Source organism: Vidua chalybeata, chromosome 3, assembly GCF_026979565.1.
Source record: "Vidua chalybeata isolate OUT-0048 chromosome 3, bVidCha1 merged haplotype, whole genome shotgun sequence".
In the NCBI taxonomy this organism is placed as follows: Eukaryota; Metazoa; Chordata; class Aves; order Passeriformes; family Viduidae; genus Vidua; species Vidua chalybeata.
The window spans coordinates 30,672,533-30,688,154 of NC_071532.1; the positions used below are offsets into that span (position 1 = coordinate 30,672,533).

General features: G+C 37.5%; 1 protein-coding gene across 1 annotated transcript in view; it reads left to right on the top strand.

Moving 5' to 3' along the window:
• PRKCE (protein kinase C epsilon) overlaps positions 1-15,622 on the top strand; it is a 286,848-nt gene that overhangs the window by 221,096 nt on the left and 50,130 nt on the right. The window contains exon 11 of the mRNA XM_053938670.1: positions 9,703-9,857. Within this exon, the coding sequence (XP_053794645.1) occupies positions 9,703-9,857 (155 nt within the window). The remainder of the gene's footprint in view (positions 1-9,702; positions 9,858-15,622) is intronic.

Below are 15,622 nucleotides of genomic sequence, written 5' to 3' on the forward strand. Positions count from 1 at the left end.
AATGAGAGGTCTTTAAAATTATCTCACCAGAACAGTTCTTTTTTCCAAACAACACCAAAAGAAGATGAGATCAAAGAATTTCATAAAAGGCACTTTTCACAGCTTATCTGTCATCAAATGAAGGTATTAGGGAAATGGCCTGAGAAGCTTTTCCTACTTGATACCCCTTTTGAAGTGACTAGAACTACAAAACATGCCATTTCTGCAGAGGATTCCAGTTATGTTTCTCCCTTATATGTGAGGAAGGGCACAAGAACCGTATTACAGCAGTTGGGACCCTTCTGGGGTCCTTGCTCTTGGAGCTTGCTCAGGCTTTCGGGGGGCAGGCAGGGAGCAGGGTTGGTGCACGGGGAGTGCCCTTCCCTGAGCTCACCGCAGAGCTCACGGCTACCAACACAGCAGCACACTGAAAGGTTTACCCCAGCTCCCAGAAAAATCCAGTGACAGCACAACACCTCTCCATCCAGGATAATTTGGGGTTGAAGATCTTCCCAAATTTACAAGTCTTTTTCTTCATCTCTAAGGTTAGAAGTAAGATTGAACTGATGAAATGCAAATGGACATAATTTGTTCAGCATTTTCATTGCATGCCCTTGTCTAATAAATTCCACATATTACAGTATTAAAAATTTAATCCTGATCTCAACCCCTATTGAGCTAAAGAGAGTCTCACCACTAAGCTCTGTAGGTACTGTGTCAGAAAATAAGATAGTATATTATAGGTGTCACAGAAAACATTCACTTGGGCAGGAGGGATAATATCCATGAGTGACCAAGAACAAAAACCAAAATTGTAATCCTTAATTTAAAGGAGGAAGGAAGTAAAAAATTGAACATTTTTACTCTCACATTTTAGGGTCTTAATATGAAATTGTGTCTATTTGGGCAACTCAGAGCTAGAATTTTATGTGATATTCTCAGTGAGTAAAATGGGAGCTCTGTGGAGGAAAACAGGCTGACAACTCTCCGCCTGCTGTTTCTGTGCAACATTGAATTACTCTAAATTTCATCTTTTTTAGAAAACAGGATTAATTAAATTTTGGATTTTTTTTTTACTAGACCTAGTATGAACCTACTAGTATGAACCTGATACACCAGCTAATCTAATGCATAGTAAATTTGGTCCAGATAGTAATATGACAAAATTAATTATCCGAGAAAACATTAGGAGGATTGTATTCAAGATCAGGTGTTCATAAATTGCACAGGAAAAAGGTCTGTGTGAGGGAGGTAATGTTCATCTGTGATTCTGAGCTATATAAGATTGCTGGTTGCAGTGTCTAGGGTACAGATTTTATTCATAACCAATTTTATTCATAAAGCATAATATGCTTTCTCATATTCCAGCACTTATGGTACAGTTGAAGACCTGTACATTTCAAAAGTGATGCCAATGTCAGTGTATTTTGCTTGCCACAGTAATGTGGGATTAGAGTCTTTCAGTATTTGAAACATTCAACTAAACTTTCCTGGAAGTATTAGTGCTGGGGTGATAAACAAAGGGCACATTTTTTCGGTCTCAATGAATTCAGGACAGACTGGCTTCTCTTCACTTTGGACAGTTTTAGAGTATTGCTGGATATGTCTTTGGAACTGCCATAAATAAAACTTTCTTTAAAATTTAATGGTCCCTTGAACTTTTGCAAAGAATAGGTGAGGTCCTGGATAACATTTCCTTCTTTGAATCATTAACTTTTTACTTCCATGGTTCTGTGACCTACTTCTTGCACATAGTAAGTCCCTCACCCAAGCCAGCCAATTTGTCTCAAGATACTTAACACTAGCCACATTTTCCTTGTTGAATAGTACTATGGGATGTGTTGTGGGCATGAAAAATGTGTTAAGAGCCCCATTTTGTTCCAGTATCCATGGATATTCCATAAGGAGACAACATCAATCTCCCATGACATAAGTCACATACCAGGACTGCTTTATGACATACGGATATCTCAGACAAATATCTTGCTTAAAAACCCCTTTCCAGCAACTCACATTATAGCTGAGTAAATGCTGCAAGGCAGGTCTTTACAGTAATACATTGTAAAGGATTTGAGACTCTCCATACTGATTCTGAAAGCACTGTTTGAAGACTAATTGCATTTGATTTGTAGCTTTTTCTGGCCATTCACATGGTATGGTGTGATAGGGTACAGAGGGATTTTTGAGTGTCTCAATTCAGGCCAGCTATTCTTGAAACCATTCTCAAGGCTTTAGAAGTGTTTTTTTTGACTAACATAATGTCTGAGGTCTCTACAAACAGAATAGAAATATTCTGTTATCAATTTGGTAAAATCAAGAAAAAACAGTAACCAGTTCTTTTTGTAAGAAACAAAGGTGGAAAGCACAGAATTATTTCTCTAAAGGTACATGACTTCCAGTACAGCTAGGAATCAATACTTTGAGTAAGGTTAGAGTTAGAAGTAATGCAAATTATTTGCAGCACTGAAAGAGCTCCCAGTGATATCTTCTGCAAGTACTGAAACAGACTGCCAGAGGAGGTGAAGGAGTGCTTATCAGTGGTGATTTTTAAGAGAAGGTCAGTTTATTTTCAGTAACTGATACAATTTTTTGACCTGTGAAACCGAGCATGTTCAAGGAATATCATTCATTGCTGGCTTTTGCTGGTGACAAGGGGACTGAGAAGGGAGCAGGGCATTTCTGGCAGAACTGAAACTCCACTGCAGTGGAATGCAGACAAACCCATTTGCCCTCTGGCAGACCAGATTAGCAGAGGCTCCTAGGCTTCTAGGTTTTTGTGGGCCAAATTGAGTCCATTCAGCAGGGCTGTTCAGGTTCACAGTTTTAGATCTGTCAAAGGCCAGAGACTGCCTTGCAGCATTGAAAAGGTTAGTTCCCTGTAGGTTAGGTACAACTGATCCTGCCTGTCAGTGGGATAAGCTAGATGATCTTGCAAGACTTCCTTATCGAGTTTTGTGTGGTTCTCTGATTCTCTCTGGTCTATGTTTTTAACTTTGAGGCAATTCTTTCAAGGGCTAAAAAAAAAGAATTTGAAATTACTGCGCAAAGCTGAGTAAAACTGATCAACAAGTCCTAACTATAATAGTACTCACCAGCTTGAGAGAAATTTGGAGTGTGGAATTTTGGCTGACAAAAAAATCCTCTAATACAAAATCAGATCACGTGTATTTTGTGTTAAGTAAAAGATGCAGACATCTCGTGTGAAATTTAAGATAGCAGTTCCTATGTACAGGTCATTTATTCCAAGAAATATGGGATTCGTAGAAATTGTTCCCTTCTTTGGAACTCCTTGAAAGCCCTGGTACAAAACAGGAAAAACAACACAATTAGCCCCAAGTATAAACACTGACATCAGAGACAGATAACATGTCATAGTGTCCTGTTAGAGATTGTTACTGTGAACTTCAAAAAGGAATCACAAGAACAGAAGAGAGCTTCTTGTTGTTCTCTTTAGTGTTGTACCTGGTTTTTCTCTTGGATTTATATTTGTCCCACATAACGCTGGGATTGTGGAAATTGAATCTGCCATCCTGGTTAGTCTTTGTCTCAGGGTGGTGAAGGTTTGCACATAGTTTTGTGTACCGTATGCCTGTGCAATTTCCATCAGAAGCAGGAAATGTTTATTTAAGTTCGGAGGGGTGGGACAGTTGCTGTAGTTTTAGGTAATTTTAAACAAACTGTTTGAGCATCCTGTTTAAATAGAGTTAAGTAATCACAGTTTTGTATTAGGTGAAGAAGAATTCCATACATGCAAGACATGAATAAAATATCATCTTACTGAGCATACCAAGGTGATATATTTACCTGACTTCTTGAGCAATAAAAGTTGTATATTTGCCTTTCGTTTTGCAACATGTTTAGTGGCTAAACATATTCCCTTATGTAACAGTATTCTACTAGAATGTGAACTATTTTACATTTACCTGTATTTGATACACATATTAGTTTCCTTGATACTTTCAGGGGCCTCTGAAGAAATCTAATTCAAATGCAACTTTCTGAAATTGGGAGAAAAATCTGTATTCATACAGAGAACTTAGTTTAGGGAACTAGTGAGAATCAGGAAGAATATATTCACAGCCAATTGTATGAAAACATAAACGAAGGAAAAAATGGTTGTTGGAGTAGGCTGCTAAGATTTATCAGCTGTGAATTTTGCTTGAGTCCATGTTCACTGCCTTTCCTGAATGATTTTAAGTATTATAAAAGTTGAACTGGGAAACAAAAAACAGTAGTGAAAAGATTTATTCTCAGACTTGTGCCATGGATGCACATCTCAGTTTTGAAACTGGGAGACAGATTGCATGCTTTATTTTTGTTTTGTAATGTTTCAGTAATGAGGCTGTTTTGAACTGCATATTGGGTCCCCCAGCTGTTAGGACTCATTTCAATGAGAAAAAAAAGTTCGTATTCTTCAGATTGAAGTGATAATTGTACATGGTTTTACGTCTATCAATGGATTGTCTTTAGACTGCAATTTTACGTTAATGAGATTTTAATTGGAAAACAAACAAAGGACAGACGGGTTAATGACTGATAACAATTTTTTAAAAGTCTTTTAAGATCTACACAATAATTAATGTAAACAATACATCAAAGTCTTTCCATGTCTAACGGTTCATACAGGGTTTACGTAGAAGTTTGTTCCCTAACAATGGTATTATTCCACATCTAAACAACTAATAGACTGTATAGTATCATCTGTTAAATCAGAACTGATTGGCAAGATTATCTGGTCTTACTGGTAGGAAGACCTTGGTCATTAATCACACCTCCACAAAGAGGAGCTGGATTGAATCTGTTGTCCTTAGATTTTATTGCTATTGATGTTTCTAGAAATCTTCCCTCCTTTTCCCAATTTAAAACATGTACAATATTCCAAAAGAAAAAAGGTAGAACCTCTATCCAGTGAAACTCATAACATCTAAACCTAAGCAAATATAAAGTGGCAGGGAGTGCACATAATACATAGACAGATATAAACAAATATATATATATATAAATAAAACTAAAAATCAGAGAATGGCTATACACAATAAAGCATGAAGTGTTAGAAGGATTTACAGTAGAGCAGGGGGTGACTTATTTCAAGAAATGAAAAATTAAATTGGAACAAAATTAAAGGAGTGAAATGAGAGAGGTGAAACAAGATTTCGAGTTTAACTAAGTAAGCATACTCTGCCATTTAGTGATAAGGACAAAGAATAGAAAAAAAGGTTGCTTTTTGGTGTCCATTTTTGATGACAAAAAGCATGTAGGACACTCTCAATTAAGGAATTTGAGCAATGAGACTCAAATCATAGAGCTATTAAGTCAGCCATTATGCATTCCAGTATAAGAGTTACATTTATGGTCAGAAAATAGTGCAGAAATACAGAGTTAAACATACCTTTTTTTTTGTTTTTACTTCTAGACTGTTTATTTCACATCCAGTTTTCTTTTAAAATCTCTTATTCATGCACTGTGCTCTGCTTTTGTTTCCATTTGTTATTTTAAGTATTCTCATTCAACCTTATCTTTTGAGAAATTCAAGGAAAAGCAGTATGATTAAGAGCTAAAATAAACCCTGAAAAAGAATCAAATTACTTCAGAAAACATATTCGTTTACTCTACTTCAGAAAACATATAACCTTACTTTGCAGTACCTTTTTTGCTTTATAGGTGCCAAGAGAGTATTCATCTGTAATGTCTTTGTTTGCGATTTTGCCTTTTGCTTTAGTTTCTATAATTAAAGAGTTCATAGGACTGCTTTACATTTATTTTATTCATCAAAACATACTTCCCGAATGTTATGAAAACAAAGTTCAAAAATAATGCAGTCCAACCAAACCCATTCCATTTTCTCTTGAAACACACTTGATAATAAAGTCATACCTTGTATCACATTTTTAACTGAGTAAACACTGCGTTGTCCCTCAATGTATAATTTTTAAGGGTGTTAATTTTATATTCTCATACTTCAATGTTTGAATAACTCCTGGTGGTACATGTATCAAGATACATATGATCAGGAATAATACAGTTATTTCACTACTAGTGGGAGGATTTCATCCTCTCTGCATTGAACTCAGAGGTCTCATTGGGTCACTCTGTGTGTGTGCTTGCATTATGACAGAAAGGAAGGAGTCAGAGGGTTGGGAACATGTAATTTGAACATTAACCTTTGAAGAAAGATATGGAAAAAAGTTTGAGTGCAAAAATCAAAATAGTGTGTCTTTTTTTGTTGAGGTTGTGGAAATAAAAAAAAAATGGACTTGCCAATCTCAGCTCCTATTCATAAAATATTCTCTCTTCTCTTGCATCTTCTTTTCGAGTAAATGTGAGTCTCAGCTGATTACATCATTGTCCTGACTAAAAAGAAAGACCAGAGAGTGCTTTTAAGAAAGTCGTTTCCATAGGGACTGAATATATTTCATCAAAAAAAGACTATACCTTCTAATGTTGAAATTCTGGTCTGCTGTGCTTGTGTGTGTTGTGCATCTTACTGGTTACTCCATGCTAGTGGACTTTCTCAGGCACACTGTAAACAGAACAGAACTTTCAAACTGGTTTTTCTTTTTCTGTGAATTGTCAGTAGAAAACTGAAATGTTTACTGAGGAGAGCTGTGAAAATGACTTGAAATATAGATATGTAGCAGAAAAAAAATCAGTAGCAGAACGAATTAAATTACTGAGCTGTTAATTCTTCTTTTAGTAGGGATACTTTTGATGAGATTGTCAAGTAAGCTGCAGAATCTGTAAGAAATACCCTTTCAAATTAAGAATGGGATGTGCACAAAAAGGAAGATGGAGAGAGAGAGATGATTGATAGGTATCAATATCCAGCTCAGAGAATACTGCTAAACCTTTTTTCAGACTGTCTGGTGACGAGATACTCTGCTAAAGAGTCCAGGTTAAATTTTCAGTTAGCAAAACTGTTAGGGATCTAAAAGAGACTGGACTACAATAAAAGAACTTGAAGCTTTAACTAAACACAATTTCTGACATTAATAATCAACAATTAGGCATTTAGTGAATGTCACAAAAAGCATTTGGATCAAACACAGAGTATGTAATATGAGAAAAAACAGTCTATTCTGACATGTTAGGAAGTGGCCTTAATCTATACAATTGTGTAAATCAGTCTTTTTCTGGTGTTATCACTGTTGGGAGCAGCAGCTTCCAGCTCAGTGACAAGTTCACCATTTGGGAGTCACAGCTGTAAAATGCACAGCACCGTCACTTCACATCAGCATTGTTTATTTTCTACCTGTTGTAGATGCAGCAAAATGATAGCAATGTTGGGAATAAGTATGGCTGCTCAGGAGAATGGGAATTGCAGTTTTGTTTTCCTTGTTGATCCCACTCAAGTCCAGACTGTTGACTTTAGAAAGGTTAAAATAGCAGTGTAAGAAAGTTCAATTTCAACAAGTGTTAGGAGAAGTTACTTTAGCTAAGTGTTAGTCGTGCTCTCCTCAGCCTGCAGTCCAATGGGTTTTGTGCTTGAAACACTGAACTGTATCCGTGTGAGATACTCTTAGGGAAAGACCTGCAAAGGGACACTTGAAAATGCTCTTCAGAGATACTTATTTTGTGGTGCAGCAGTGAGAAGCCTAACAAAGGACAATGTCCACATCTTTTTCGTAGGGATGTTGTATCTTACGTTCCAGTAGCAGTAGAGCTGTGCTTTTGACTGACTTCATCACAAACCTGACTGTATTGGTGTTATCCTTAAGCTCTGGCTTCTAAATTCCTAACACTGTCTGAGAACTACCAGATTTTCTTTTAAAAGTAAGGCTGTAATTCTTACTGGTTCCAAAGATAAATCAGGCAGACAGCACAAGGACCATATTTTTGCTTAAAGAAGCAAGAGGGTGATAGTTAAACCCTACACTGATGTCAGAAGGTCTGCACTATGATTTTGATCATATCAGCAGTACTGAGCATTACAGAAAGAGCAAAGGCCTGACTCTGAATCCATGCTCTTTTGAGTGTATGATGCAGCCAGAAGCTTTGATGCTATTCTTCAGGATGTTTTCGTTCCTAGGGAATGATAAGAAGAATGTTGGAAAATGTACCAATGTCATTAACAATGTTTTAGCAAGTATGCCAGTTCACCTGGCTTTCCAAATTTCATCCAGCCCTGCAGTTTCTGTGTTCCCAAGATACAGGAGGAAAGGCACAAGGTTTTTTTCTACGTCCTCTTTCTGTAATCAGCAAAAAGTCAGGCAAACATTTCTAGCCTCCTCCAGGAAGCATCCTTGATAAGTATAACATTTAGGCACTTAATGAGCAGCATTAATGCACATGCTGAAGTTCAAGGGTATTTTTAAGTGCTGTGCTCTGAGTCTGAGTTGTAGAGTAGATGATAAAAGACAAATGACAAACATTTATGAATTTCTGGATTCATATATATAAACTATGTAATCTGCAGGCTTGGATTTACTTTGGGGAGGTTAATTAACTTCGATCTTCTGTTGTTTTTCCTTGTCCAAAGCAATGTCACATCTTGTCTCCTTTACTTCAACCCAGCACACGAGACACTAGGAACTATAGCCAAACTGCAGTGTGACATCAGAGCTGCAGAGGGGTGAAGTCCCATGCTCACACACCTGTGAATCATGTGAGCAGGGAAAGAAATGTCTTGTGTCAAGTCACACAAGGATTGCCTCCACCTCTAACTAAACTCATGTGCATATAGCTGTAGATAATTAACAGTAAGGAAATAAAGAATGTGGAGTAGGCATTCACCAAGGATGGACAGGCAAGAAGACGAAGATTTATGGGTATTAGTACCGACTGGGGAAAAATATGAAAATTTGTAAGAAACACTTAAAAAATTTGATCTAAATTATATCAAATAGATGTGTGTCATTTCTTTCCTTATGCCTACCTGCATTGCCAGTTTAGATAATAAATGGTTCAAGATGCCAAGCACACGTTTAGTTTGCTGATATTTTCAGTTCTGACTGTTTCAACATGTGCTGAACTTTTGGTTTAACGGTGTGACTGCCTGAGAATCTCAGTTGCTGTTCTCAAGGAACATTCATTTGTAGTCCTCCATCATGGAAATAGGTTTGAAAACTAGAACAGGGAAGTGATAAGCATTAGAAGAATAACCTGAAACATATGTTAATAACGCAATCCTATTTCATTATGAGGGTTTGAGGCAATTGAAAAAAAACACATATAAGTGTTTGAGATTGGCAGCACTGTTTTCTGTAGCTTAGCAGTTCTAAATATTTTTTTCATTATTTGGGGAAGATGCTTTGCAGACAAAGTAACTGGTAAGAGAGAAGTGCAGAAAGAAGACTGAAATTTGCCCAGCAACTGTCAATAGTTGACAAAATTGACATAACTTTTAATGGGTTATTATGGCTAAATTTTCTAAAACTATGTTTTTCATGGCTAAATTAAAAAAGAAATAATATTACTTAAGTATCTCTGTTACTATTTGAACTTGATTATAATTCCATATGTATTTGTTGATGTGTGGATGTTTATGTGTGTGTGTTGTTTAACATGATATTTTGATTGCCTTTTTCTCATTTCTCACTTTAAGATTCATCTCATTTTCTTTAGGTTTGGTGGCTTTTGGTTGTCAGCTTTCTCCTTTTTCAGAATCGTAGCATTAGTTTCTTTTATTTCATTATGTAAATGCTCCAGTCATTTAAAGTGTGGCTTCAAGAGTCCTTTATGTCACTAAAAGAAATTAACTAAACAGCACTGTTTAATTAATTTCAGGACCGCCTCTTTTTCGTCATGGAATATGTAAATGGAGGAGACCTAATGTTTCAAATCCAACGCTCACGCAAATTTGATGAACCTCGATCCCGTTTTTATGCTGCAGAGGTCACATCAGCACTCATGTTTCTTCACCAACATGGCGTCATCTACAGGTACTTTTTTTCATCAAAAATAAGTTGTTCTTGGGGCTTTGGGATGGTTTTGACTGAAATCCTCCATCTCTTAGCAACCAGTTTTAGATTAGTTGTTTGTTCCAATTTGCTTACACAGAACTTTTTTTTGGCTGTTTATCATTGAGATTGTTAACATTTGAATAGCCTCTGCAGCAGTCGCCAGCTGTGTGTGCCAGTTTTGTGTTCTAGTCCAAATAAAGTGGGCTTGAAAAAGCTTGGCACAGTGAGACCCAGAGGTGACCTTTCTGCAGATTGGCGCAATCTCTTCACTTTCCTCCCTGTGCCATAGGTTTCCTCTCGGTTTCTAACCCCCTGCCACTTCCTGAGTTTGTTTGTCTTCGTTGTCTCCACTCCGATACAATCGGGATGGTCGTTTGCAATGCTTTGCTTATGCCCCTTCCTCTTGACTGTTTGGGTGAAGGCTTAGTCACCAGCAGGAAGTGGCTCTTTGGAGACAATTCTGATTTGCTTTCAAGTGCCCTGCATCTATTTGAACCGCCCCCACTGGCCCCAGTTTCTAATCTTCAACAACCATGCACACACACTCACAGAAAGTGAGTATTGTTGTGCTGGGATAAAGAATGCATTTAGGGATAGGCATTATTCTTAAAAGTAATGATTCGCTTTGAAAATTTTCACCCTGATGTTAATGTGTTTATTAAATCCTTTATCTTGTCATTTCACACTTCCTCTCTGTTTTTATTTGTTTTTAGCAGCCTGTTATAATTGAGATAAATTCAGGCTTTCACAAGCAACATGCTTAACAGGTTTTGTAATATAAATCTGTCCTGTCTAGTAAAAACTCTGAGTTCTTCAGATCCAACTGAGCTCCATTTTTTCCCTTGATACTCTTACCCTCTTTCAGGTTATCAGTTTTGATTTGAGTTAGTCATCTCAGAGACAGGCAGTCTCAGATTTTGTGAGCCAAATCATCAAGATAAGGTTATGGAATTTGTCATATCCCTGGATTCATATAAAGGCAGGTCTTGAGAGTAGTAGATATCGAGAAGGAAATACTAAATTTTTAGTAACCAGAGTTGAGTGGTAAGTTCCATTAGAAGCAATTGGCTTTGCCACATACAAAGGGATTCAAGGCAAATTTCTGAAAGGTGTCTCCTTTCCAGAGACATAGCAAACAGCAGAACATCACAGCTTCTGAGGAAAAGTAAATCTCTTTGAAAGTTGTCTTTTCATCAAAAATCTAGCTTTCTTTATAAAACTCTTTGCTAGCTGCAGCTCTTAATCTCCATCTTTTATTAACACTGGTATGATGTTTGCATACTGGGTTGTACTTTTGGGCCTGACACTTCACATGGGCTTATTTTCAAGTGCTGAAGATCCAACACATTTTTTACCTTCCCTGCCCATATCATATTTCCTATTCATTGCCTGCATCTATTTCCAAAGCTAGGTATTTGTACATTCACATAATAGAATGTGGCAACTTCAGAATTTATAAGTATCTGTCAAAAGGGAAACAGACACGCTTGGCACTTTGAAAAGTGAAGGATTTTGAGGATTTGTCTCCATTAAATACTTGAGCTAATTTGCTCCTCCTGGAGACTGGAGGTAGACACCTTGTAATTAGCTGTCATTTTAATGATTTCTGTGAACCAGCAAGGAAGAATTGGTATAAAATTACATCTCCCTGCTTTATATGAATGTGCATTCATTCACCCCCCCCCCATCTTTCACTGCTCCCATCCCTTAATTCACATCCTCCTGTCTCTCTTCTCTTTCTCTCCTACCTCTTTTCCCTTGTCCTGCATGTAGTTTCTGCTGAGTGTTGGCTCCTAGCTGGATGCATTGAATCGCTTCATGCGCCTGTGTTCTTTCTATGACTGCATCAGCAGAACACTTCCATGACAGGAGAAATGTCATTTTGAGACAGTGTTTTGTAATTTAAACTTCACAGTGTACTCACAACTTTTGATTCAGACACTATGCATGTCTGATATGCATGCTAGTGTATGACACTGAACTTGTAAATGGCATGTTATGCTGAGTGTATGATCAGAAGACATTCTCATGAGTTGTAGGATGAAAGCATAAACAATTGAAAGCAACAGGAAGAAATTAGGAACAGATTCAGTTGTATTTTGTTTTGGCACTGGCTTTTGGATCTTGACGTAACTAAGTCTGTAAGAATAACTCATTTTCCAAACTGTGAGATACTAGGAGCTCAAATATTTGTAAAATGTACATCCCAGTTACACTGTAAAATACAGGTAGAATAGAGAAATTATTTTAAAATAATTAATCGTAGGAAAATGTCAGAATTCATTCACAATGTGCCAGACCTTGGGAGAATACATTTGTCGATGTCAAGCATGCATAAGAATAGTTGTCTTGCACAGAACAGTTTCAGCCTAATTATTCTATACCTGACTGCATTATTTACTACAATGTTAAAAATGCATTGGGATCAAGTCACTATTTACATCTCCAAAGCTCTTATTAGCTGGCAAGCAAGGAAAGAAAAGGGAAAGAAAAAATAGAAAATAAAACAACCTTTGCTCCTGAATAACTACCAGTCATAACTACCTAACATGCCTTCAGATATTTTAATAAAGAATACTTGTCTTCTGTGTAATTATATTTCTAGAAAAAACATTGTGGTGTGAAATTAATGGTTATTCTCCAAAGTGGGAAATGTTGCTTGTGTGGGCACTACTTCAAGGAAAGTGGGGAATATATAAATAAAGTAAGATGGAAATGTAGGTTTCAAAATAGCTGCTATACCTTCTGATCTTTTTTCAGTCTTGTATGTGGAAGTATTTGTTTGGAGCTAAACAAAGTTATATTTTTGGAAGTAAATAACTAGCTTTAGCTCATGCTTTGGCTTGTTGGTTAGGTTTTTAGAAAGTGCTATGATGATACTAAATGATCATCTTTTATAATAACTGTTTTTTTCTCATTTCCCCTGAAGTTCAAAGAAAAAGCCCGCTCCCTGTTTAGCAATAGAAATTATTCTCTGAGTTCACATCTTTGCAGCTAGCTCAACAGTTGTTCCCAGACTTGTCCAATTACCAGTGTGCTCACTGGAATTATGTATATCTTCCTGATGTTTATCCTCCTTATGCTTATTAAGTTTAATTTGGAAATAAAGATGAACCTCACAACTGTTATATATAAAGGTATTCCAATACTGAATGCATGTTGTACGATAGATAAACTAAAGGATAATTTTTAGCGTGGCATTTTTAAAGGTCTGATGTTACTGTTGTGTCAAAAACACTTCAACAGCCTAATAAAAATATTTACATTATCCCTGCCACCTTCCCTCTCATCTGGCATTCAGCTATTCAGGCACATGTCAGACTGGGGCCTGATAATACAAGTAGAGTTAATCAGACACTAGAGAAGTTTCAATCCCATTTTCTGGCACTTGTCCTTGTTTGTGTTATGCAACTGCAATTGCACCACTTTGAAAAAATGTATCCAAGCTTCAGGAATTAAGGATTAGGAATTTCATTTTGATTTTTTTTGTGAGCTGGGCTGGAGTTTGAACTTGGTGATGAAAGGTTGTGGACTATGTTCAGTGTCACCTGCCCCTGGAGTCTGGTGTATTTTAAGTCAGTTTTCATAATATATTAATATATATTATGTCTATATGAAATATTAATATATATTATGTCTATATAAAATATATTACTATATATACTCATGTAGGGAAAATGTAACAAACTGTGTGTAAGTAACTGTCAGTTCTGTACTCCCCTCTTGTACTGAATTTAAACATTCCTGTGCTCTTTCTGCAGATATATGTAAATGTGGCATGTTCTTGTTTCACTTGGAGATGTTGGCCTGAGGTCAGGAGTACCTGGCTGGCTGGCTGCTCTCAGTGTAGGAGTTCAAGTGAGGTGACACAAGTGACCTGCTCTGTCCTGAAATACCTACAAAGAACTGTTGTCCCCACAGGCAGAAAGGCCAGCACTAGAACAGGGTCCCTCTTCAGGAATATAAATGACAGTGTCCCCATTTCATACATGATTTAGGAAATAACTGTGTGAGCTGTAAGCATTGTTTCAGTAGTTGTGTATTGTTTGGTCTCTTTTAGCCTCCAGAATCATTCAAGTGCTCTCTCTAGAACACAAAAGAAAAAAACTGAATGTATACAATTTCAGTTCACCTGAAAGGATGAAAAATATCTTAACTGGGAAATTAGTGTCACCTGCTTTGGGTTAACTAATGTAGGAGCAAATTTTTTGCTTTCAAGTATAAGATCTGTGAGGTGTTGCCTTCAAATCATGTAGCACCTGGTCACGATGGAGTCCTTATTCATAACGATGGGTTATTGTGTTCCTCAGCAATATGAAGTAATAACCTAGCCTGTAACTTGCTGGAGCTTTCTGAGGCTCTCTGCACTCTGTAATTAATATGTTGGTCATGATGAAGGATTTATTAACACTGAATTGAGGTAAATGTGGATGTAAATATGCTGATGCCAATCCTTGAGTACCTCTGGGCTTTTTTCCATACACAACTACCCTAAGAACTTGTTTGAACACTAACTGAATTTTTCCCTGGATAATCAGTTTTCCCAGAATTCCTATTTATCAGGGCAGCACACACCAGTGTTTCAGAAAGAAGAACTACCTAAAATTAAAAGCACTTTCATTAGTGTGTTTTTATGTGAAATAAGAATATTTATTTAGAAAGCGTGACTTCATTGGTGGTTGTGTGATTCAGTGCAACCTTGGCAGAGTAATGAGGAGTTATATTTACACTGATGAAAATGTTGCATGGTCAGTGGTTAACATGTTAAAAGTCATCATTCTCCCAATTTATCTTACTGTGTTATTTCTGAGTGGCAGCAGCCAAATAAAATTCCCCTCCCCCCATTTTTTTACGCAAAACCAGACATGGAGCATTTTGATTTAAGTATGTTAAGATCATCTTATTGCGGCTCTGAATAGTTAAATGTTAAATTAGTGCTTTAGCTATGGTCCATGAAAGAGGGCAAGATCTTGTACCATCACCTGGCATATTCACACCTAAGCATAGGAATATACGGAACACAAGGTCCTCTCCCCATAAGCTGTCTGTTGCAGCAGTCTGCTACAGAGATGTTAGAGTTTGCTTCTGGCCCAAGTGAGCAAAAAACTATTTCCATCACCTTCAGTAAAAATAGGAAGCAAGGAGTGAATTGTGCAGGTTTGTCTGGAGTCCCAGTGTCTCCAGAAACTGCTGCCCAAGCCACGCCACCTGACCAGTGCTCCTGGCCAGGTTTGAGCCCTGGACTGCATCCACACTCTCTCTACTCTGCCTGGTCTAGTTTCTAAAACTGAACATGAGCTCCAACGGGATTTTAGTCAGTGGCCTCCTGCCCTCTTTGCACTTTTTCTTGCTGGATCTAGGCAGAGCAACGGTCATGAAATGCATAAATAAGCAGGATGTCTTCCCCGCAGGAAAAGGCAGTGGGCCGGGGTGGAGAGGAGCGGAGCCGAGGGAGATGAGAAGCAGGAAGGAGAGTTGGTTCCCAGGCTTCTGGCATTTGGACCGAGACAGTCCACCCTGCCATCTGCCCAGCTTATGCATTGTGCTAAAGGCTCTGTCGTATAGGAGAGCCTTTGACAAGGTTTCCAGCTGTGGAAGGATGAGTAAAGGCTGTGGGAATAGGATATGAGCCACATGGTCTTGCCAACAGTAGAATGCTTTCTAAATTTCTCCTGGGTTTGGAACATAAAAAAGTCCTTAGTTGGCTATTGCGTGGGAGTTGGGTATGTGGTGGGGGCAGTGCT